The 21,103-nt window shown below is 53.7% G+C and overlaps 7 protein-coding genes across 7 annotated transcripts; 3 read left to right on the top strand and 4 right to left on the bottom strand.

Annotated features, from left to right (window-relative positions):
- Positions 1 to 1,283: 1,283 nt before the first annotated feature.
- On the bottom strand, positions 1,284 to 2,050 carry M406DRAFT_294374 (uncharacterized protein; the record flags this gene model as incomplete). The annotated part of the gene is made up of 1 exon (XM_040919133.1): positions 1,284 to 2,050. The coding sequence occupies exon 1, from the start codon at positions 1,812 to 1,814 to the stop codon at positions 1,284 to 1,286; it is 531 nt and encodes a 176-aa protein (XP_040773604.1). The 5' UTR covers positions 1,815 to 2,050.
- A 1,929-nt stretch (positions 2,051 to 3,979) lies between these two features.
- M406DRAFT_219944 (uncharacterized protein) lies at positions 3,980 to 5,440 on the top strand (the record flags this gene model as incomplete). The annotated part of the gene is made up of 3 exons (XM_040915557.1): positions 3,980 to 4,052; positions 4,123 to 5,039; positions 5,114 to 5,440. Coding segments are annotated over 3 exons (1,317 nt in total), but the record flags the coding sequence as incomplete, so codon positions are not given.
- Positions 5,441 to 6,024: 584 nt separating this feature from the next.
- Positions 6,025 to 7,278, bottom strand: M406DRAFT_280772 (uncharacterized protein). The gene has a single exon (XM_040918419.1). The coding sequence runs from the start codon at positions 7,261 to 7,263 to the stop codon at positions 6,415 to 6,417; it is 849 nt and encodes a 282-aa protein (XP_040773602.1). The 5' UTR covers positions 7,264 to 7,278; the 3' UTR covers positions 6,025 to 6,414.
- A 2,297-nt stretch (positions 7,279 to 9,575) lies between these two features.
- M406DRAFT_357535 (DnaJ-domain-containing protein) lies at positions 9,576 to 10,835 on the top strand. The gene is made up of 4 exons (XM_040923704.1): positions 9,576 to 9,722; positions 9,809 to 9,869; positions 9,968 to 10,535; positions 10,606 to 10,835. The coding sequence occupies exons 1-4, from the start codon at positions 9,695 to 9,697 to the stop codon at positions 10,681 to 10,683; spliced, it is 735 nt and encodes a 244-aa protein (XP_040773601.1). The 5' UTR covers positions 9,576 to 9,694; the 3' UTR covers positions 10,684 to 10,835.
- A 607-nt stretch (positions 10,836 to 11,442) lies between these two features.
- Positions 11,443 to 13,121, top strand: M406DRAFT_294364 (MFS general substrate transporter; the record flags this gene model as incomplete). Its single annotated transcript, XM_040919132.1, has 2 exons — positions 11,443 to 11,532; positions 11,584 to 13,121. The coding sequence occupies 2 exons, from the start codon at positions 11,443 to 11,445 to the stop codon at positions 13,027 to 13,029; spliced, it is 1,536 nt and encodes a 511-aa protein (XP_040773600.1). The 3' UTR covers positions 13,030 to 13,121.
- Positions 13,122 to 14,251: 1,130 nt separating this feature from the next.
- M406DRAFT_341807 (uncharacterized protein) lies at positions 14,252 to 15,490 on the bottom strand (the record flags this gene model as incomplete). Its single annotated transcript, XM_040921705.1, has 2 exons — positions 14,252 to 14,848; positions 14,948 to 15,490. 2 exons carry the CDS (start codon positions 15,488 to 15,490, stop codon positions 14,252 to 14,254), a joined length of 1,140 nt encoding a protein of 379 aa, XP_040773599.1.
- A 3,321-nt stretch (positions 15,491 to 18,811) lies between these two features.
- M406DRAFT_323634 (DUF1000-domain-containing protein) lies at positions 18,812 to 20,410 on the bottom strand. Its single transcript, XM_040919792.1, has 3 exons — positions 20,247 to 20,410; positions 19,533 to 20,125; positions 18,812 to 19,452 (listed from the first exon to the last, which is right to left on the bottom strand). Exons 1-3 carry the CDS (start codon positions 20,329 to 20,331, stop codon positions 19,114 to 19,116), a joined length of 1,017 nt encoding a protein of 338 aa, XP_040773598.1. The 5' UTR covers positions 20,332 to 20,410; the 3' UTR covers positions 18,812 to 19,113.
- Positions 20,411 to 21,103: the final 693 nt, after the last annotated feature.

Genomic DNA, 21,103 nt, shown 5'->3' with positions numbered 1-21,103 from the left:
GGCGATTTTCTTGGATCTTGTCACCCGCGGTTCAGGAGTTGGTTCAGGCGCCACCTCCACAATGATATGTTCTCGTCCGTTCGTAGCCGGTCCGGCGTTGGTGCTCCCAATGCGTGCGCCCTCGTCCACCTCGTCGCTCGTGTCATCCTCACTATCATCCTCTTCGCTGGACGACTCATCGTCAACATCCGGGGTGAAGTGTCGAGATTGGCGACGGGAAGCACTACCACCCCCACGATAGAAGGGTTTGGGGTAGGCTTGTCCCGCTGCTGATGATCCCGAGACGTTTCGAAGAGAAGATGCCGAGACAGCGTGGTGGGGAACTTGTGCGGCCGAGGTCATGTAGCGGAATGGGTCCAACGAGGCAGGAACAGAGGGCATAGATGCGGACGGGTTGTATTGAGACATCCGTGGGTCTTCGTAAGGACCAGTGCCACGGGAAGAACGAGGTCGCAGAGCTGGGTCGGAGGTGTGTCGTGGATTTGAGACCGGAATAGGGTGCTGCACATAATTATACTGGAAAGGAGATAGGCTTCCCTCGCGGTCCGAAGCTGCTGAAGCTCTGCTGTGACGCCGGCGAGAGTCGGACGTTCCAGGTCGAGAAGAAGAAGGATGGGCGAACCAGCCCACAGGTGGCTGGCTGTTCAGTCTGTCGAGCGGTTCGACCGAAGGCACACCTCCAGCAGCCCCCGGCTGGTGGCCCTCCTTATGCGAGATTGGGGCGAGCTGCGAGAGGGGCACTGCGTAACGTGGCTCCCGCTTCTTTTTCCTGCCCGCATCGCCTTCAGCTTGCATGCGCTTTCTCCGGAACTCCAACGCAGCCAGCTCGTTCCTGCTCAGCCTGACGTCCTTCTTGCCGCTAGCTTGCGCCCGTCGGATGCGCTTCATGGCAGAGTCAACCAGCGCATCCTCTTCCTCTCGTGTAAACTGCGGATTGCCCTCCTCGTCCAGCACCGTGTCTTGGTCTGAGTCGCCCGAAGAGTCTTGGTCCTCGGATTCTTCGTAAGCATGAGCCCTGCGGGGTCGCGCCATATTCTCCCCCATATCTATTCCCGTAAAGCGAAGGGGATCGCTCGAGAAACGTGCACCTCTTGTAGAAATCAAGCCCGCGCCTTGTGTATCTGAATCATCATCGTCATCACTGTCCAGCTCCTCCACCAGCCTCCGACCAGCCCCGTCACCCCAGAAAGCCTCTTCATAGCCCGCCACCATATTGTCCCTTTGCCCTCGCCTCGATGGTCTTCCCCATTGGGGCGCACGTTTGGGAGCTCGCGGCCGACCACTTAGACCGCCTCCCCGGAAAAAGCCTCCTCGAGTGGCTTGTCCATCATAGCAGCATGACCAAGAATGACCACGCCGCTGGCGCCGATCAGCCACATGACGGTGGTGATGGGTGAGGCAAAGAGACCGATCGGGATAGCAATGACATAGAGACCTGTGTAGAGCTGGGAGGTGGTGACGCGGGTCTGGCCGATCTCGAGGTCCTGACCATTGAGCTTGCCGATGAGGTACATGCCCGCAACGACGAAGACGATGTCGAACAGAAGCCAGGGGTTGGTGAGGAGGGAGTAGATGCAGAGCATCACAAAGATGATGGCATAGTTGCTGGAGAAGTGGCCCAGGTTGTAGTTGACGCGGGACTGGGCCTCAGCGAAGTTCGCAGGCTTCGACAGCCGCTTGATGTCCAGAAACTCGGAAACAGGCCGGAGGTTCGCGAATCGGTTCGAGAGAGAGGTCGAGCGGATGCTCTGAAAGCGGTCGCTCAGGTTGATGCGGGACGTCAGAGCGTCGAGGGGAATTTGAATGCGTGACATGTTTGCGGTATGGGAAGAACGATGCCAGGAGGAAGAGAGAAAGACTATCGGTCAACAGACCACGAGGCGACACCAACTCAAAAATAAAAATAAAAATCCTGTTGAAAGGAACCAGAGCCGGTAATAACCAGCTGGCGCCAATAGTATGCTTTCAAAAAAGAAAGATGGACGAGAGGCTGTGTCGGGGCCTCTCTCTTATGGACAAGAAGTCGACAAAACGACCGAGTCGACAGACGGGAAAGTCGATGAGCGAAGGGAGAAGAAGGCAAAGTTTGAGGGAGCGCAGCGGCCAAAAAGGACCTTAAAAAGCTGAAAGAGGCGCTAGAGGTGATCTGAACGGCGTGTGCTGACCTGTTGATTGGGGCTCGGTTGGGCAAGTGCAGGTAACATGCAGGTTTGTCGAGGACAGAAAACCAAGAATCTCTGTTCTCTCACAAGGTTGGCGAGCCAGTTTTGCAGGGGCAGCAGGAAAGCAGAGTGATTAGCTTCGGCACAGTGCCGTGAGTGTACGTGGCCCCTGTTGTTTGGCAGGTGAAAGGCGAAGTAAATTGGGAAGCAAGCTAAAACGGGGGGCATGATACGCCACCACCCCTGATTTCTTAGTCATCTGCTAGGAGACTACAGTACGGGTACCTTCTGTAGAGTAGTACCTTCTGTACAGTGGCACGTACTCCATGGCGGTGGATTCCAAACGGGTTTTGTAGTAAAAGATGTTCATCTCCCGTTCATGGCTCCTGAATACTGTCTCGAAATTCTACACAACCTGATGTGGAGATGTGTTCATTGCCTCTTGAATGAATCTACATCCATCCAGATTATGCTGCATTCTTCCTCCTCCTTGTTGGGACCTCTTGCAGTCGGGAATCAAGTCTCTGCCCAACATGACTGTCGGGCTTCGTAAGTGATTGTCTATCAGTTGGTCAGCCCGGCGTGTGTAAGAATAGGGCCATGGGCCACCCTGTCCTCCCCGTCCGTGGACTTATTATATGATACCTGCTGCCAGTGCATACCTAGCGTGGTGCTCGGCCACCGTCGTCCCCCGGGCAAAGCGGTGATGACCTTGCTTCAAGGCGGTTACCCCTCAGGAGCTGTACCGAGCAAGCATATATCTGCAGGCTTCATTGAGTCAATTGAACAGGATCGAAGCACTGAGAACAGTCTCTCTGGGGTGTCTTCCTCTACTATAATACAGTGTCCTCGATCCTGCAGTATTGGACAGAAATTACGTGATCCGTCAGACCCCATGTTCTTCTATACTTGTTCAAATACCCTCAACGGTCTGTTTTCTCTTCCCCTCGTTCTATGCGAAAAGAAGCAAGCAAGTCGATGAAAAGGAGGAACATGTACCTGCCGCAGTGTGAACCGGGACTTACAGTACTAAGAAGTTGGTGTGCGGGCGATCACAACCTGACGGGTAAAAATAGGGGTGTGGTGTGTGTATTACTTTGCCGACCTTGGGATAGGCTTACACCGTGCCACGTGTGGCTGCCCAATGGCTCCCGCATAAAGTAATCTGCCTGGTCATATTCTAAGCACTGCCATCTCGAGAAGTAGGATGTATCTTGAGGCCAGGAAACAGAGAGACAAAAATATCATCAAGAAAAGGATAGAAAGAGTAAGCCAATGGATGCAAACCGATCTGTGTTGTTCTCGTTCTTTGCTTCATTTGTCTCTCTACTCAAGGCTTTGTCTAGTCTGTTTCTGATGTTCCATTCAGGGTCCTTCCGGGGGCTTGTGGAGAAGGGAGGTCTAGGCCTCAGATCGTGCCTGTCCTAAGTGAGACAAGAAAAAAAGTTGGCCGTTCATAGGTACAACTTAGCTGCTCCTTTGGACGCCCCTCCCCATTCCTACCATCCAGCAAAGGAGTTTTGCAGAAGGACATTTCTTCAATTCTGTGTGCTCCTGCAATGCAGGTCCACATCAATTTAATAATTTATTTTTTTTCCTCTTTCATTTTTGGCCACTGCTACAATTATAGCTGCATACACTCTTCGGTCCTGTTCTTTCGGAGCCAAGCTCCGTCCGTGCCTGGTGGCGACCACGTATCCACTGAACAGCTGGCCCTTTGTTGCTGGTGAACATACAAGAGCTCCAAGATTCAACAAGGCGGATTTCTGCCAGTTCCTCCAGGCCCACGATAATCATCTTGGATTGATGATGCGACCATGAAGTTCTCGGTACTCTCTCTTGGCCTGCTGGCCGTTCTCAGCCCTCTGACGGCTGCTTGGTCCAAGGATGGTAGGTCGACACGGAATCTTTCCTCAACATGGCCGGACTGGATCCATCTTCTGACACTGTGCCTCTCCAGATCGCGAGATCTTCCGCGTTCGTGACGAGCTCGCCCAGTTCGAAGGACCCGATGTGACCTTCTACGACTTCCTCGGCGTGACCCCCTCTGCCAGCCAGGACGACATCAACAAGGCCTACCGCAAGAAGTCCCGCTTGCTACACCCTGACAAGGTTAAGCAGCAGCTCACGGCCGAGCGCACCAAGGCAAAGAAGGATGCGAAAAAGAACAAGAAGGCTGGCGTCACTGTGGCCAAGGCCCCCTCTCAGTCCGAGATCAAAACTGCCGTCAAGGAAGCTTCCGACCGCCAGGCCCGTCTGTCCATCGTCGCCAACATCCTGCGCGGACCGGGCAGAGAACGATATGACCACTTCATGGCAAACGGCTTTCCCGTGTGGAAGGGCACCGGCTACTACTACAACCGCTACCGGCCCGGGCTGGGCACTGTTATGACTGGTGTATTCCTTGCGCTGGGTGGTGGTGCCCACTACATTGCGCTGTACATGGGCTGGAAGCGCCAGCGGGACTTTGTCGAGAGGTACATCAAGTTTGCGCGGCACGCCGCCTGGGGTGATAACCTGGGGATCAACATGCCAGGCCTGGACGCTGGTGCACCTGTAGGCACTGCGGCCCCGCCTATGCCTGAGGAGGACCCCAGGGCTATGCCTACAAACCGCCGGATGCGGCGCATGCAGGAGCGCGAGAACAAGAAGGAGAGCAGCCAGGAGAGGGGTGGCAGCAATGTCCGCCGGAAGCTGGCCGCACGCGCTGCGCAGGGCTCGGGGACTGCGACGCCTGTCCCTGCTGAAGGCGGCCCTCAGGGCGCCAAGAAGCGTGTCGTTGCGGAAAACGGCAAGATTCTGGTAGTCGACTCGCTGGGTGATGTGTACCTCGAGCAGGAGGACGAGGACGGCAACGTGGAACTCTTCCTGCTTGATGTAAGTATATCTCGTGCCCTCGCGCTTCTTTTGATTGCTGAGGAATATGGCTGACTCTCCGCTTGTCTCAACAGCCCAACGAGATTGGCAAGCCCACTATAAATGACACCGCCCTCGTACGCATGCCTATCTGGTTTTACGGCCTGACTGTCGGTCGCATCCTCAACAAGAAGAATCCCAACACAGAGGACGACGTCGAGGGCGAGGAAGAGGATATCATTGCCGCGGATACGGACTCGTCGGGTGCAGGGGGCAAGCACACTCCGAGCACGGGCTCAGTGGACGACGACTTCGAGCTGCTCGACAAGTCGATGGAGGATGTCTCCGCGACCACCGCCACCAAGACGACCGGCAGCCAGCCGCAGCCTACCAAGAACAACAACAACAAACGTAAGAGCAAGGGCAAGAAGAAGTGAACCCTTTTTGCTTGGTTGTCCATCAAGACGCTCGTCGTAATCGGAAGGTCTGCGGAGTTTTACCGTCTGGCTGGCTGGGGGCGTAGGTGGGGAGGGGGGGGTGTCCTTGATTCATTTTTCCTTTGGGTACTTAAGTAGAAAAGAATGTTAAAAAAAGGAAGAGGAATGCATGCAGCAAAGGTGTGCAAGTAGGATATATACACAACAGGCAGATTGAGAGGGAAAAGAGCGAGAGAGATGGTCGAGATGCTGCGCTCAGCTTGAATAGATGGCTGCTTGCATTGTTCACACACAACGTTTCCCAGGTACTATGGACCCAGATTCTTTTGGTGACCTTTAGCCTGGCCTACCAAAATCACTACAGCACCCATAGTGATCTTGATTTTGGACCTGCTTTTACAGCTGTAAAGACTTGACAGACAGATTTGACCAAGTCAAGATTAAAATGACCACCTATAGTACAAGGTGGCAGTACTATCACGTGTTTATTTATTGGTTTCCCCCCCTTGACAGCTGAGTTGACAACCCATCACCATGGCTGAGCACGGCGAACACATCCAAAGGCTATTGAAGAATTAGAGATGCGTGTATTGAAAAGAAGATTACAATATCCCTGGCCTGACGCCGTTGTCCCTTTTCCCTTCAAGGCCAAGGGGTAAACTCATATGGTGAATGTGCTATAGTATGCCAACGCCTTAATCCTTATGCCGTGCGTCTGTTTTCCCGTAACATCTCGACCAGACCAGACAGACCAGACCAGACCAGACCAGACCGCCCCAAATTTCGAGATGGCACTTTGCCATGACGCAGGTCTGTCTTGTCTGTTATATAGTGGATAATCCGTCCCCGATGCGCACCCTTTCACCTTGAAAAGATTTGAAATCCCTCAACCAGACAATAAGGCATATGCTCAGGAAGAGAAGAAGAAAAGAAGAAAGAGAGTGTGGAGAACTCATCATTCACAACATCTCCTCGTCATCCCTCCAGCCCCCAACAAAACTCCCGTATTGATTCTCCATCCACTGCTGCCTCTCCCAGTCCAGCATGCCGCCGGAGGCCCTATAAACCGGATCCAGCGCAGGTTTCCTCGCAGCCGGGTCATACTCCCGCCGTGCGAGCTCCTCGTAGCCGGATTGCATGTATGGCTCCATGTACCCGTGGGCGTGGGCAACGGGGTGCCACCTCGAGTCGGACGACTGCACGCTCGACGACGGTGAGTTGGATAGACCGGCATCGACTACTTCGGTTCCATCCAGGCTCATGACGACCTCGGGGGCGGCCACTGGTGGCACGACAGGGTGCTGACTCTGGGTGGCCTCGTCATAGCGCCGCCGTGCTAGGGCCTCCTCCTGCTCGAGAGAAGTGGCGCCACCCCACGATACCAGGCCTAGGTGGTTGTTGATACTGTTGCTACTAATAGTAGGAGGACAGATGGTCCACAACTGGACGAGGCGGGTGCGCTGAGCGTCATCGGCGTGACGGAACAACTCGACCTGGGGCAGGGTGAGAGCCGCAGTATCGACGCCTGCGGAGCGCAGGAGCAATTCCAGGTCGGCGGGGCCAGCAGCGGGCTCGGAGGCCGAGCGCTGCTGCACCATGGGCTCATCATCGTCAACAGCGGCGGGGGTCGGGGCGATATGGGCAGAATGGGTGTAGTGCTGCGAGATGTACACAATCCTGTTGGGATCGGTATGCTCGGGAGCTGATGGTGGCTGGGACTGTGGGGGTGGTGCTGCTGTCGCTGCTGCTGCCGCCGCCAAACTCATGTTCCTAGCGAACAGAGTGGCCAGGTCGTCCTGAACCGCCATCGTGGATCGGTGTGATGGAGTCGGTGGACGAAGGGATGTGACGGGGGGACAAAAGAAGGGTGTGGTCTGAGACATGGCGTCAGTATCGTAAATCAGAGAGATCTGTGTTAGGAGATGTCAAGACTCACAGTATCGCTGACTACGATACTGCACGGCCTGCGTGAGTTGAGGAGGGAGGAGGGAGTTCAAATATTCTGTGATGAGTTCTGACAATCTGGTGATATTTTCTTCTCTGCCTCTCTCTCTCTCTCTCTCGCTCTGTCTCTCTTTTCTAATCTTTCTCCTCCGTCCTTTTCCTGACGTCGAGTCTTGACAACTGATGCTATACGTAGCGTTGAGCGTGTTGTGCGTGTGTGCAAATAGCAGAGCGCGAAGATCTTCTGGTTGGGTACTGCAAATTTTATTTTGCTATGCTATTTAGGTTACTCGAGAGAAAGCTGTGGAAAAGAAAAAGAGAAAAAGAAGTAAAACAAAAGTGATGGCCTGGAGATGACCAGTGAAGGCGTTGGGTTCTCGACGGGGGGGTCGTCGATGATTCACTCCGAGGGGCCGTCTGGTGACCGAGAACGGGATCGTGACGTATGGTTGAGATTAAGCGCCAGCCGGTCAGGGGAAACGTGAGCAATAGCGGTTTGACTATTTGTGGTAGCGTTGCAGATGAAAGGGAGAGCGAGGGAGGGAAACGGAAACACTGAAGCAAGCACCTTGGATGGGCAGTTGAGTGGGTTGTTGTTCAAAAAGGCCACAAAGAAGGGAGGGGGAGGATGGAAGAGGGTGCGCTTAGAGAAAGAAAGGAATTCCCAAGGGCTGTTGCTCTTATATTTTATTTTGATATGTAATTTGACATTGGCGTGATCAGAAGAGGAAAGAGGAGGGGGTGGTTGACGGTAGCTCCCCTCCAGGATCAAGGGGGCAATGACGTCCGCCTGCTCATGTTTCCCCCCTCTTCGTCCCACACGTGCCATGAGCTATGGTAATTATCAGAGTAATTTTGTTTTGCACTCCCACGTCTCTCTGTCTGATCCTGTCTCTCTCACAGGCCCAACCCCCCTCCACCAGGGCCATGCATCGTGGTCATAGTTCTGGATTGGGTCTCAGGCCTTGGGTCGAGGCCCAGATGGCCATTGTTGGGCCTCAAAACGACCCACGCCTGCAGTCTTGGGCATGATTCTGGAAGGGTCATGGTCGAATAAAGACAGGGCCTGAAACGGAGCGCGTGGTATAATCCTCCAATAGCGACGTGCCAGCTGGAGGGGGGTGTGGAGGGGCAATACAGTAAGGTCATAATAGGTTCTGAACAGGCCGAGTTCTGCCCGTTCCAAGTTCCTGCCCATTCACCCGTCCTCCATTCTTCTGTCGAGGTTGCGCAAATCTCGATATGCCTGATCGTCGAGTTTGAGCAACTGGAGGTCTAGTTCTCGGGAATTCGATGTGGGTTCTAGAGATTCAACATATCAGGCCCAACAATATTGAGGTAGGGCCGTTCATGTTTCATCGAGACGACACACCCGACCCCGCTGTAGATGGAGAACTTGCTCAGTAAGTAGTATGCAGTACTATGTGCTACTACCGTCTGCAATGCCACCATACTGTAGCGCTAATTTGGCAGGTACCAACAGCAGCCACAACGGCAGGGATGGCCTGAAAAACGGTGCCCGCCCGGCACTTACGGTCACCCACGAGGCTGGTCCTCCTGACCTTTTATTTTTATCCTGACATTTCTTGAATGAATGCTTTATCCAGCCTTGAGGCCATCTAAATTAAGACCAGGTTCTTGCATGGCCAGAACCATGAACGAGAACAAGGCACGGTCCACTCTAGCGTAGGCCTGAGGCTTGTTTACTACTCTCTGCCAGAATGAAAAGTATCTTGGCTGCTCATAGCATTGGCCGAACGTGTCGTGTCTGTCAGGAGCTGGACAAGACGCTGCGCAAAGCCCAGCCTGAAAATGCCGATCGTAACGTCAAAATCAAAGGTGTTTAGTGAGAGATCCCAGAGATTGAAGGAGAAAGAAGCAGAGAGGAAGGGACGAGAGGAGAGAAAGAAAAGAATCATCAACTTGTTGAGGACTTGCAGTGATTGTATGGCATACTTACTCTCAGGGAGCCAGCGTCTGCTTCAGTAAAAACACGGACCACCAGATCCCCAGTGGCGTAGTTTGGAACTGAGGTACTACCCTACCTGAGTGCCCGCCTACTGTACGTGCCTACTTAAGTAAAGTACGTATGTCGTAGTAGTAGGAGTGGATTGACGTCACAGCAGCACGCTGGCCTCTGAGGCACATGCTTGCGACACCTGGTTTGCATTCATGTTCCGAACAACGTCTCACGTCGTTCCTCTACATCCTCGAGCCCTTTTCTCCTTCTCAGCTTTGAATTCTCTCATTCTCATATTACTCACAACGATCAACCCTAGAAACCACAACCTCAAGATGGCGTCCGGACCCCCACCAAACTACTGTACGCCTGCCCTGCCATACCCCGCCTCTTCCTGGCGTTTCTCACCAGACTGAATCCACAGACTGACCACCAACCACCGTACCTAGATGCCATTCTCGAAATCCAGGAGACAGCGACAACTCAGCAGGTCCGAGATGCCTATAAGCGGTATGCAAAAACACCAGACACCCGGCCTCTCTCCTCGTTCACCATCCCCTCAAAGACTTGGCTCCCTCCCCATGACTGACACAGCAACCTTTTTGCAGCGCCGCCCTGAAGACTCACCCCGACCGCGTGGCCGCCGACTCCCCTGAGCGCCCTGAGCGCACGCGCAAGTTCCAGCTCGTCAACGACGCCTACTTCACCCTGTCCGATACCTCGCGACGCAGGGAATACGACAGTCAGCGCAAGTTCTACGGCAGCTCCTCGACCTCGCAGGCCGGCGCGGGCGGTGACCCCTTCGCGGAGGCCGGGGCTGGTGCTGATGGTGCCGGGGCGAACCAGTCCGCGTTCAGCTGGGCGTGGAACTTCTTCCAGCAGCAGCAGCAGCAGCAGGGGAAGGCGGGTAGCCAGCAGCAGCAGCAACAGACAAGACAGGATGCCGAGGAGCAGCAGTTCGGCGATGTGTTCGAGGAGATGCTCAGGGAGCAAGGGATGGCGGACTCCAACGGAGCGGCGAACGGCCGGTTCTGGGGGATGCTCGGCGGCGCGAGTGGAGGCGCGCTGGGATTCATCATTGCCAACGTCCCTGGTCTATTGGCGGGTGCCGTGGCTGGCAACAGGCTCGGTGCGATCCGTGATGCCAAGGGACAGAGTGTCTATGCCGTTTTCCAGGTGAGTTTGCTGGGCGATGTTCCTCATGGCTCCTCTTTCAGAGAAGGTGTTAACCTTTGATGTGTTGCAGGAGCTACCACAGGGCGACAGGGCGAGACTTCTCAGCCAGCTGGCTGCTAAAGTTTTCAGTCATGCCGTTGGTGTTTAAATTCTCCAACGTATGAATATTACCAGGAAACGACGAGATTTTTGTTTAGCATGGCGTTGAGGGACGAAGTGTGCGTGTGGGAAGGGAGCAGAATCGGCTAGTTTTAATACTATTCAGTCTTCAACTATCCTGAATATATATATTGTATTAACATTCCGACGCTCATATGCAACGAGTCAATTTGTTCATATTGATTGCTCTACAGTACGGATCGAATGGGGAGCTCTTGAACCTCTGTCACAAAGCAATAACTACATATTCCTCTTCATTACAGCTTGTATAAGTAAAAGATATCCCGTGTTTGGGCCAGACATGTTTTTTATGCATGTGCTGCTGCAGCATCTGCTGCATGGTGCACACTCCTAATGATGGCCCCACTCAACCTACATTGATACTACCCGACAACCAAATCAATATGGCCAAAGCTAAATCGGATGCATGGAGGGCCTACTGTACTTGTACTTGGTTTGCAGGGAAAACAATAGGGAGAAGGAACATCTCTACAACTATGGCCTCGTCTTGAATCATTCTTCTCACAGTAAACCAAAAGGTAAGTTTTCCTAATTAAGGGCTCGGGCCAGGCAATTACCGGGATTTGTCACTCCAGTAATTATAATACCGAGTTTCGTGCTTTTTAGCTCTCTTCAAAACAAAGAAACTGCCACTTACAGTCAGCTTCCTTCCTTCTTCGAGCTCAACTCTTTCACTCATGAGACATTGAGTAAGTCAATCGCAGCTCAGACAGCTGCTGCAAACACCATGGCCAGTGACCAAGAGAACGCTGCTGCTGCTGTGTCGGCCACAGAACAGACGCCACTTCTCGTGACCAAAGATGTTGCCCCAGCAGCAGTTCCCGCCGCCGTGTCCACCAGTTCAAATTATACCTCGCCAGTCGATGAGGGGGAGGAGGGGCGGCGGGACGGTCATGATGATGATGATGATGATAATGACCACCACAAGCCTTTGCCCAAGTGGCAGCTCTTCTGGCTGTGCTTTGCGCGAGCCATTGAGCCTATGGCCTTCTTCTCTATCTTCCCTTACATCAACCAGATGGCCCAGGAGAACGGTCACCTTGCCGACGCCGACGTGGGATTCTACTCTGGGCTCATCGAATCGCTCTTCTCCCTCACCCAGGCACTGGTCATGGTCTTCTGGGGTAAGGCTGCCGACAGCATCGGCCGCAAACCCGTCCTCGTCTTCAGCCTCGTTGGTGTCTCGGTCGCGACCTCTATCTTTGGCACGGCCAAGACGCTGGCGCAGATGATCCTCTTCCGCTGCATCGCAGGTGTCTTTGCCGGCACCATCGTCACCATCAGGACTATGATCACCGAGATCTCGTCCCCTCGCGACCAGGCCGTCGCCTTCAGCTGGTTCGCCTTCTCGGGCAACCTCGGCATCCTGCTGGGTCCCATCCTCGGAGGAGCCCTCGCCGACCCGGCCCATCAGTATCCCGGCCTGTTCGGCCACAGCCAATTCTTTCTCGACTATCCGTACGCCCTCTCAAGTTTTGTCATCGCAGGCCTCGGCTTCATAGGCGCCATCACATCCTTCTTCTTCGTCACCGAGACACTGGACAGAGACGACAGCACCACCACCACGACGGAGAATGGCGATAGCGTCGTCAGGCCCAAGGACGAACGGCCCAGCATCCTCAGTCTCCTCAGAGCGCCAGGCGTCCGCATCGTCCTCTACATCTACTGCCACATTATGCTCCTCGCCTTCGCCTACACGGCCATCATCCCCGTCTTCCTCTTCTCGCCCGTGCGCCTGGGCGGCTTCGGCCTCCTTCCTTACCAGATCAGCATCTTTATGGCTACCAACGGCGCCGCCCAGGCCCTCTGGCTCCTCCTGGCCTTCCCGCGCCTGCAACGCCGCCTTGGCACCAACGGCGTCCTCCGCGCCTGCGCCATCGCCTATCCTTTCTTCTTCGCCCTCACCCCAATCGGCAACGTCCTCCTGCGCCACGGCGATGTCGCCGCCTTCTGGACCATCTCGCCCGCGTTTCAGGCCATCGGCTGCGGTGTCAGTATGGCCTTTACCGCCATCCAGCTCGCCCTCAACGACGTCTCGCCCAGCCACCGCGTCCTGGGCACCCTCAACTCGATCGCCCTGGCTGGTACGAGTCTCACACGGGCGTTTGCACCCGCGTTGTTCACGAGTTTGTTCGCTCTGGGAGCGCGGACACAGTGGCTCTGGGGGTATGCCATCTGGTTGTTGCTGACTTTGCTGGCCCTCTGGTACACGTTGATTGCGAGGTGGCTGCCGGAGAAGGGCAAGGACGGCAAGGCCCCAAGGAGAAGAGAGCAAGAAGAAGCTGGAGGGCGGCAAGCGCAAGGCGAGGATTGATGAGAGGTTTCGTTATGCGTGACGGATGCGTAGCCAGGGCTGTAGGCATAGACATTGGGCTTGCAATATCACCGTTGTGCACCGAATAATCCAAAAAAAAAAAAAAAAAAAAAAAAAAAAAAAAAAAAAGTGTAGGACCTTAAGTATATAGAGTTGATGGGAATGATTGTTATTTTATCCAGATTATTGATGACTCTGTCTGCCGGACGCCATTCTCAAATTCCCAAAACCAACATCTTGCTACAGCCACTGTCCCCAACGACGACGTTGCTAGTTCACCACCTAACAGAAGCCTCTGGCCTAATCTGGGGAGAGAGAGAGAGAGAGAGAGTAAAGGTAACTTCTGAAGTCGAAATGCGAGAGCATGTTTTAGCAGAAATTCATCTCAGTTTTAAGTAGACAAGATTACCTTCTACATCCGCGATCAGCAAATTCCAACACCCAGAAGGGGTTGATAATCCCGTTCAGTCGCATGTGAACATATGAATTGATACCCGATGTGGATGATCTGATGAATCATTTTAAGGGCTTGAGAAGCTGCCTTAGTGTCAGCTAATGGAACATCAGTCCCCGTCAGTACTTAGCGACTTGTAGAAATGCATTGGACGAGGGGTTGAGATGAGGCTGAGTGATTACCTACTTACGAGCCCTCCAGATGTCCCTTCTTTGACTACTTGAGTAGTTTGCGAAATTGTTATGAGAATCCCTCGGGACAGGCTTGGTCTGTAGATGTGAATAGTGCCCCGATCAGGAATAACTCGCCAAGCTGCATATGGTGGCTATTTCGTCTTCAGGCCAACCGCCCCTCCAGAGACTTGGATAGAACAGCGACATCAAGATAGTCCCGCTTACCTGTGACTTTGATCATCTGTATAGAGTTTTCATATGCCAGAGTAAGCTTGCGTAATTGTTCATATTTAGTGTCTCCCCTCCAGCAGTCGAGCGGCTGTGTGCTCTTCTCTTAACCAACATTCTACCCTGGGTAGAGCTAGCAGAACATACTACATCGCTGCTCTTCTTTGGCCCATCCACTTCTCCGTTTATTATTCTTGAAAATTCATGTCTCGTTTCTCTTGATGCACAATGTACCGCAAGTGACATCGCATCTCATCAAGGTGCAAAGGTATACAAGGGATGGCGAAGGGAAAAGGGAGGGGGAAAGAAGAACCATGAAACATGTAGATAAATGCATAGATTTACGTACAAATATGTAAACCTAGGCTCATGTTGGCAACGAATACCGCCAAACAAGGCTCGCGCCCTCGATCGCCAGCAATTTGCACCCTCCCTCGGACATCACCAGCTTCCGCACTTTATTCGACGTCTGTAGCGGCATATTCCTATCCTCCTCCTCCCCTCCCACCTCAGTCATTCGTTTCCGTTTTCGTAATGGGCACGAGTTCGTTGCGGGATCCGCCAAGCCCAGCTCCAGCCCGGTCTCCATTGCGCGTCTAAAGGACCGTCGGAAGCGCACCCAGTCGTCGTTAGTCGGTACAAGTTTCCCCGCGCGATTTGATGCCCCTGCATCTTTTCTTGGGCGAGCAGCGTCGATGCCGTTGTCATCATCATCCGCTACAGGAGAGGCGTAGTAGGCGATGTCATTGGCATGCGGGAGCCACGGTTTCTCGGCCGTCCACGGGACGCGGTAAAAGTGCCCTTTACTGCTACCCCTGTGACCATCTATCAGATAAAAGGCAGGGTCCAAGGGACCTGAAGGGGATGTTGGTGTTTGTGATCTTCGAGGGGTGGCAGGGGGTGTCGATGGTCTGCAGTCTCTGTTGCCGTGCAAGACCCTCGGCGGGGGTAGCCTCGAGCCCACCTCGTATACCGTTGCGTTCCGCGCCAGGTCTCCATCTGCATTGGACGCCGACCGCCCTAGTATGGAGCCGATGGCCTTTGGCGAGGGCATCTCAGATACCTCGAATTGCATCTCTTGGTGTACCATGAACACGAGCCGCTCCAACACCGGGAATGCGCCCAGACGTTGGAGGAACTTTCCCATGTTGCCCCTCGTCAGCTTCTTCCAACCCAGTACAGGATGCCACACGCCGGTGTGCACGCCAAAGGACGTCCCAAACGCCAGGCTCTGCAGGTTGTCCTTGATCAGCGGGATCTGGCTCATGAAGAGGAGCGTGCGCATGAGATCCCGCCCAAAGAGATATGACTCCAGCAACAGCATGTCCCTGTTCAGGTCGACATACTTTGTCGTTCTTCCCAGCGTCAGCGGTCGGTAGTGATGGCACACGAGGGAGCGAGACTCTCGGCACACAGCGGCGAGGGCAGGCGGTGGTTCAGTATAGAGATTGGCGAAGCGCAGGCCCTGCTGTGGTAGGATCTTTTGGGACGCTGACGCTGGGTATATGTCGAGGACGCGAGGCTCGGGAAGGGATATTTCCCAGATGATATTCCGCAGCTCTGGTGGGAGAAGGGTAAATTTAAGTAGGGTGGTGGGTGTTGTCATCTTGCGTGAGACGTGTGGAGATGGTAAAAGCGAGCCTGGTGTAGTGTCGTCTGTCTCGATCGGGACACTCATGGCGGATGAAGAATTAAGGGAGTCAAGCAGGTATGACAGCGGGAAGGATAATAGAGCTGGGTCCAGACAGAAACATCACACTCGCCCTCTCTAGTTGTGAGATGTTATTATGCTGACCGCTGCTCCTTTCTGTTAATGGTCGCACCCGCAGCTTGTACGTCGTCTAATTCTCACTTCGTCTGTCGGCCACATCCAAAAGACATGATAATACGAGATGGTGCAGCACGACAGAGACCGCCCAGGCCAGTCCCGTCTGTCGTGGTGAGTGAGGGTTCAGCCCGCGGAATTCGAGGGAGAGGAGAATCGAGAAGAAACGAAACCAAGGGGGAGAAATAGTTCGCCGAACAATAATCGTCAAAAGACTCTGGCTCGCGTGCTCAGCCTACTGTAAGTTCTCCCTTCAATAAATAGCCAAGGACCGGCGTCTGTATGACTAGTCGCTTGCCAACTAGCCCTGCAACCTAGAGAATAAACTGGTGGGTTTCCGGGTTTCTGGCTTGAGCTGTCAAGGGAGAAGGGCCGGCGTAGAGGTTGCCGAGAGCAATATCTGAAATGTGGGAAATGTTATGTATATTATTGCGCGTCCCTGTGTTGAGATGTGGCAGTGGCATGCATTCTTGTCAGCAAGAAGTAAGCCAGTATGGTTGATATTGTGCCTTGTTTTGAGCAGACAAGTGCCGATAAGAAGAGAGGCAGGGCAAGTTGGATGCAGTAATTAGCAGGCAAAAAGTAAAATAGATCATGAAATAAAAGAAAAGACTATTTGTGTGTGTGCGTGTGTGTGAGGGAGACGGAGTCGATAGAGTAGTATATCGAAATCCGAACCTGCGTCGGCACCATGTCCGTTTTGGGGATATCCGGCGTACTATTGAAAGCCCAAACTCAAGAGGCCCTGTCGGTTCGAACATTGGACACACAGACGCCCTGTACAAGCAGACTGTGCAGTAAGGCTTGCACAGAAATGAGCTGAACCAGGTGGGGACACTTCATGACTGAAAAGTGTAGATTGGTTATGGTTCCTCGACCGATTGAGCACCTAGCATGTAATCAAAATCGACAGAATCTTCCGCAACAGGAAAGCTTACCACAGCCATGGGGCCCTGTGATTCGCAGAGAGGTTGCGCGGGAAATCGAGCATGGATCTAAGCTTAAGATCATGACCTGACATGGGTCATGGATGTGGCTGAAGATATTACATGATGCCAGGAGATGAGAGCAAATCTGCAGATATTGCATCAATCTGCGAAGGCGCCTTTAGAGCAGGTGATGCGCAAAAGTGGTCCTTGGGTTGCTTACTTCTCCTTCTTCTGTCCCTGGTTGGTCAAGAGGGCTTCATTGGCTGGTTATTATCCTGTTATGGCTGCGGGCCACGCCAGCTCGACGGTCTGGGATCTGCATTGTGTACGGAGCCCCTAATAGTCGACAGCTCAAAGAGGCATGCTTCACCGGACAACAAGGGTCCTCTTCGTGAAACTCTGTCGGTGCTTGGAAACTCTTTCTCGGTAGTTCGCCGTCGGAGGAAAACGTAGACGCCGACGACCGTTGTCCTGGAGGTCGGGTTGGGAATTTCAACGAGCAGACGTTGGCTGCATGCGATCCGCGGACAGCCAGCCTCTTCGTCGACAAGTACCATAGCACGGTAGCGATTACAACCGTCCCACAGTGTTGCCCCTCGCTTGCGACTTGACCCCGCGAAAACACATCTGCAGCCTGGTAGCAGGCGAGTAATTAGAGTCCCGATCTCGGCAATGGTGATCGACTAATCTTGGCCACTTTGCTGTGACACACACACACACACAGAGAGAAAGCGAGAGCGAGAGGTGGTCCTCGACGAGGACAATAGTTCCATGTAGATGATGACAAGAACCATGCATGCACTGGCTCTATCATGCCCACGACAATAGTCTTCCTGCATAGGAGAACCCGGCATAGCCCGGACTCAGCACATCTCTTGACAAGGAGTGTCACCTGTAGGGCATTCCTGAAGCCTTGACTGGCTGAAAAGTGCCAATAACTGCGTCCTAGTGCCGTGGAGGATGACGTTGCCCAGAAGGATGACAGATTGTAGATCCAAAACCCTCTGCCGTATTGGAACCAACATGTTGTATACAAGGGCTCGAGGACAGCTGGCATTTCTCTGCGTGATCTGCTAAATGCCATCGAATCCTATACTGAAATCAAGTGGGATAGAGTCAGAGTCACAGCACATCGAGCATCACATCACTCGGTCTCGTCGGCTCCCAAGTGCAAACCCTCTTGATGGCCCCGCGGCGAACGTCAGACCGCTACCGCCTGACCCGGCAGGCCTGCAGCCGAACCAGACCGACGGCGTACCATTGCGTGTATGGCGTGCATGGCTTGCGTGGACAGGTGTGGGTGTTTGTGTGTGTGTGTGTTATTCGTTCGTCTGCCTTTCCCTGCCGTCGACCATTGAGTCACGATCGTTGGTGGAGGGGAAGCCAAAATATGCAATGTTAGGGCGGTGCCAAAGTAATGATTCACTATCCCACTCTCGGAGGATCAAGAAAATTGGTATCGACGGGGATTTAGATTGAAATATTGATGACGAGCCACACCCTGGGCGCGCCCGAGGTCCCACGCGGACGTGGTCTGCATGTGTTGAAGAGCTCCGGGGAAAGAAAGACGGCACGACCCATCCACACACCAACCCAATCTTTTCTCTACCCCATTTGCCGGAGCCGAGATGGGAAGGATGGGGGGAGGGGGGCAGGAAACCGGGCTTCCCAGGTCGGAGCAGGGACATTCGATAATCCGACTTTAGTCTCTGTAGAGCGAGGCGTCCAGGCGGACCCACTGCAGGGGGAGTGGGGGCAGGCGCCGCCAGGCATAAAAATTTCCACAGGGCGGCTGTGAAGCTTCGCTTCCTTCCTTTCTTCTTTTTTTCTTCTTCGTGCGGCGGCATAACTTTCAAAACATTACCCGTGTTGCTCGAATCCTGACTCTCCTCCGTGGATCTCTAGTGTCAGTTATGCCACAGATCGATAAAATTGCAGCCGGCTCTCCACGCCAGTCCCATCCACCTCAGGTCGTGTGCGTCGGTTCCTTTACGGGAACCGCGAGTGATTTGGGTGGTGGCGTGGAGGCCGGACATTTCCTTTGCAGACCGTTGTGAACAGTGTCCTTGGGGCTGTTACGAAGGGGCAGATCGGAGGGATAGGTGTCATAATGCACGACAAGTTTGCTTCAATCTGGCACCTTTAGCGTTGCATGGACCATATCTCGAGAGGTAGGAGAGACAGCGGAGTTTTTCTCCCATCTTTGTTCTTTCTCTTTGGATTGGACTCTCGTCTATCCATGCGCCCGTCTAGGTAGCAGTAGTAGTAGACCTCATGAGCTCCGCGCCAAGACATGAATCCGTCGCTACAAACAATGTCATTGCAGATCCTCGTGCTGGGTATCTCATTCCCCTTCGTTCCACACAGGCTCGCAATGCTTCACTTAGCCACCATTCGTCAGAGGAGAGATGGTAGACACAACCTCCATCAAGATACATCAGGCCCGAGGTCAGGAGTGATGTTATTCGTAGCCTCCTAGGCACCAGAATCTTCACCGATCTTCTCCAGCTTGCCCATGTCCCGCTTCTCGCCAGTCTCACCGATCACGCGGATGCGGTCTATGCGGGTCTTCTCGCCCTCTCCTTCTCCAGACTCCACAAATATGACCAGGCTGTTGATGTTCTGGAACTTGACGAACCGCAGCGGGATGTTGGCCGTGCTGTCAGCATTCCAGTCGCTCTCGGTCAGCTCGATCAGCTGCGTCGGGGTCTCGCTCTCGGCATCGTCAAATCCCAGGTTGTGGGGTCGGTTCGTGAACAGCTTGAGGACCTTTGGCCGCATAACCTCCTCGTCCTCGTCCTGAACCGATGTAATCTAGCACAGGGAGAGGTGTCGATCAGCCATGGTGTCGTGTTAACGGCAGTATTTGGGGGGGGGGGGGGTGGGGTAAATACTTGAAGTGTGTGCAGTTTCAACATGGACATGAACGGAGTGAAAAGGAGCAGCTGCTCATCCGTGTCGCTCACGACCCAGTCCTTGTCCTTCTTCTTGCCACCGCTCAGCGCGCCCGGCTTGCTCGGGTCGAGCAGCACGCGCACGTTGCCGAACTCCTCGTCAAAGTTGAGCAGCTCGGTCCTTGGCAACTCAATCTGATCCGTGACGTCCGTGTAACCACGCGGCAATACCGCGCCACGCCATTCCAGGGCCGAGGCGCCACCGCCGCCCCCACCGCCGCTGCTGCTGCCGGCGGCGGGGTCACTGCCATCGTTGCGGCTTTCAAGCACAGCGGCTTTTGCTTCTTGCCATAACCTGTGGACGAGGGCCTTCAGCCTCGTGGGGTCAGCACCCTGGACCCTCTCGGCCACTTTGCCATCTCGAAACACGATGAAGGTGGGGATGCTTGATATTGCGTAGGCGGAGGCGATTTGTTGCTGTGCCTCGGTGTTGATCTTGAGGAAGGCGATGAGGTTGGCCCTGGACATTCGGGCAGAGAGCCCTTCGAAGACAGGCGCAATGGCTTTGCATGGTTCGCACCAGTCGGCATAGACTGTGGAAAAGTAAACTCAAGTCAGCATTCTATACAACTGGAAGAACATTACTTCCTAGGGGCTGATCACAGGCGTCTAGAACTGCATTGGGGGATTTGGGGGAAGCGGAGGGTAACGTACAGTCTGCAATGACGACTTTGGTGCTGCTGAGCAGTTGATTGAACTGCTCAGCAGACTCGATGTTGATTGTAGGGGAGGCGGACATAGTGGCCTTAAGGGGGAGCTCCCACAGAATCAAAGGTGTAGTTGTTGAAGTTGGAAATCAGGACGTCGGGGCGGCGATGATGGGCAACAGTTTGAACCACAGACAATGGCAAGCATCAGCAAGGGTTGGGTTGGGCACGGCGGGGTGTACAGCTACCCCCCTGTCTGTCGATCTCTGGGTTATGTCAGCAAGGTGATTTAAATCAGACCGATCTGCCCCCCCCCCCCCAAGAACTAGTTTGGATCTTTACATATATTCCTGAGGCACAAGAAAAACCAACATACATAATCTCAATTTTATGTGTCTCATTTTGAGAGCTCACATCGCCATGTATAGTAGTGAACAAGGGTTGTTTTTCCTGTATAGATGTCGATCCTGAGGTTCTATTTTCCACAGGCTGTATTACCAAGCTACTAAATCGTTGGGCAAGCTTCACTGCGCTTTGCTGCCACTGTCCAGAATTCTGTCTCAACCAGCTGGGGTGGCCGGGACCCATGGCCACTGATTCCATTGCTACAGTGATATTGGCTGCTGACAAAATATAGGGAGGTCTATGAGCTGGACTGTTTTGGTTTTGTCTCATTTAAGAAGAACGTGAGGGTGACAAAGAAGGACAAAACGACGCCACCTGATTCTTGATCTCAGATGATTTGCTTTCTTCCTCATCCAAGATTCTTCCTTTATCACAATCCCTTTATCATCTAGGAGGGCACGCACAGCAGCTATAGTCCCCAGATCAATGAATTGACAATCTCACACTCGTATTACCGCT

The sequence above is a fragment of the Cryphonectria parasitica genome (assembly GCF_011745365.1).
Source record: "Cryphonectria parasitica EP155 unplaced genomic scaffold M406scaffold_7, whole genome shotgun sequence".
Lineage (NCBI taxonomy): Eukaryota > Fungi > Ascomycota > Sordariomycetes > Diaporthales > Cryphonectriaceae > Cryphonectria > Cryphonectria parasitica.
The sequence above is the reverse complement of the archived record's forward strand: the minus strand, read 5'-3'. Positions and strand labels throughout refer to the sequence as shown.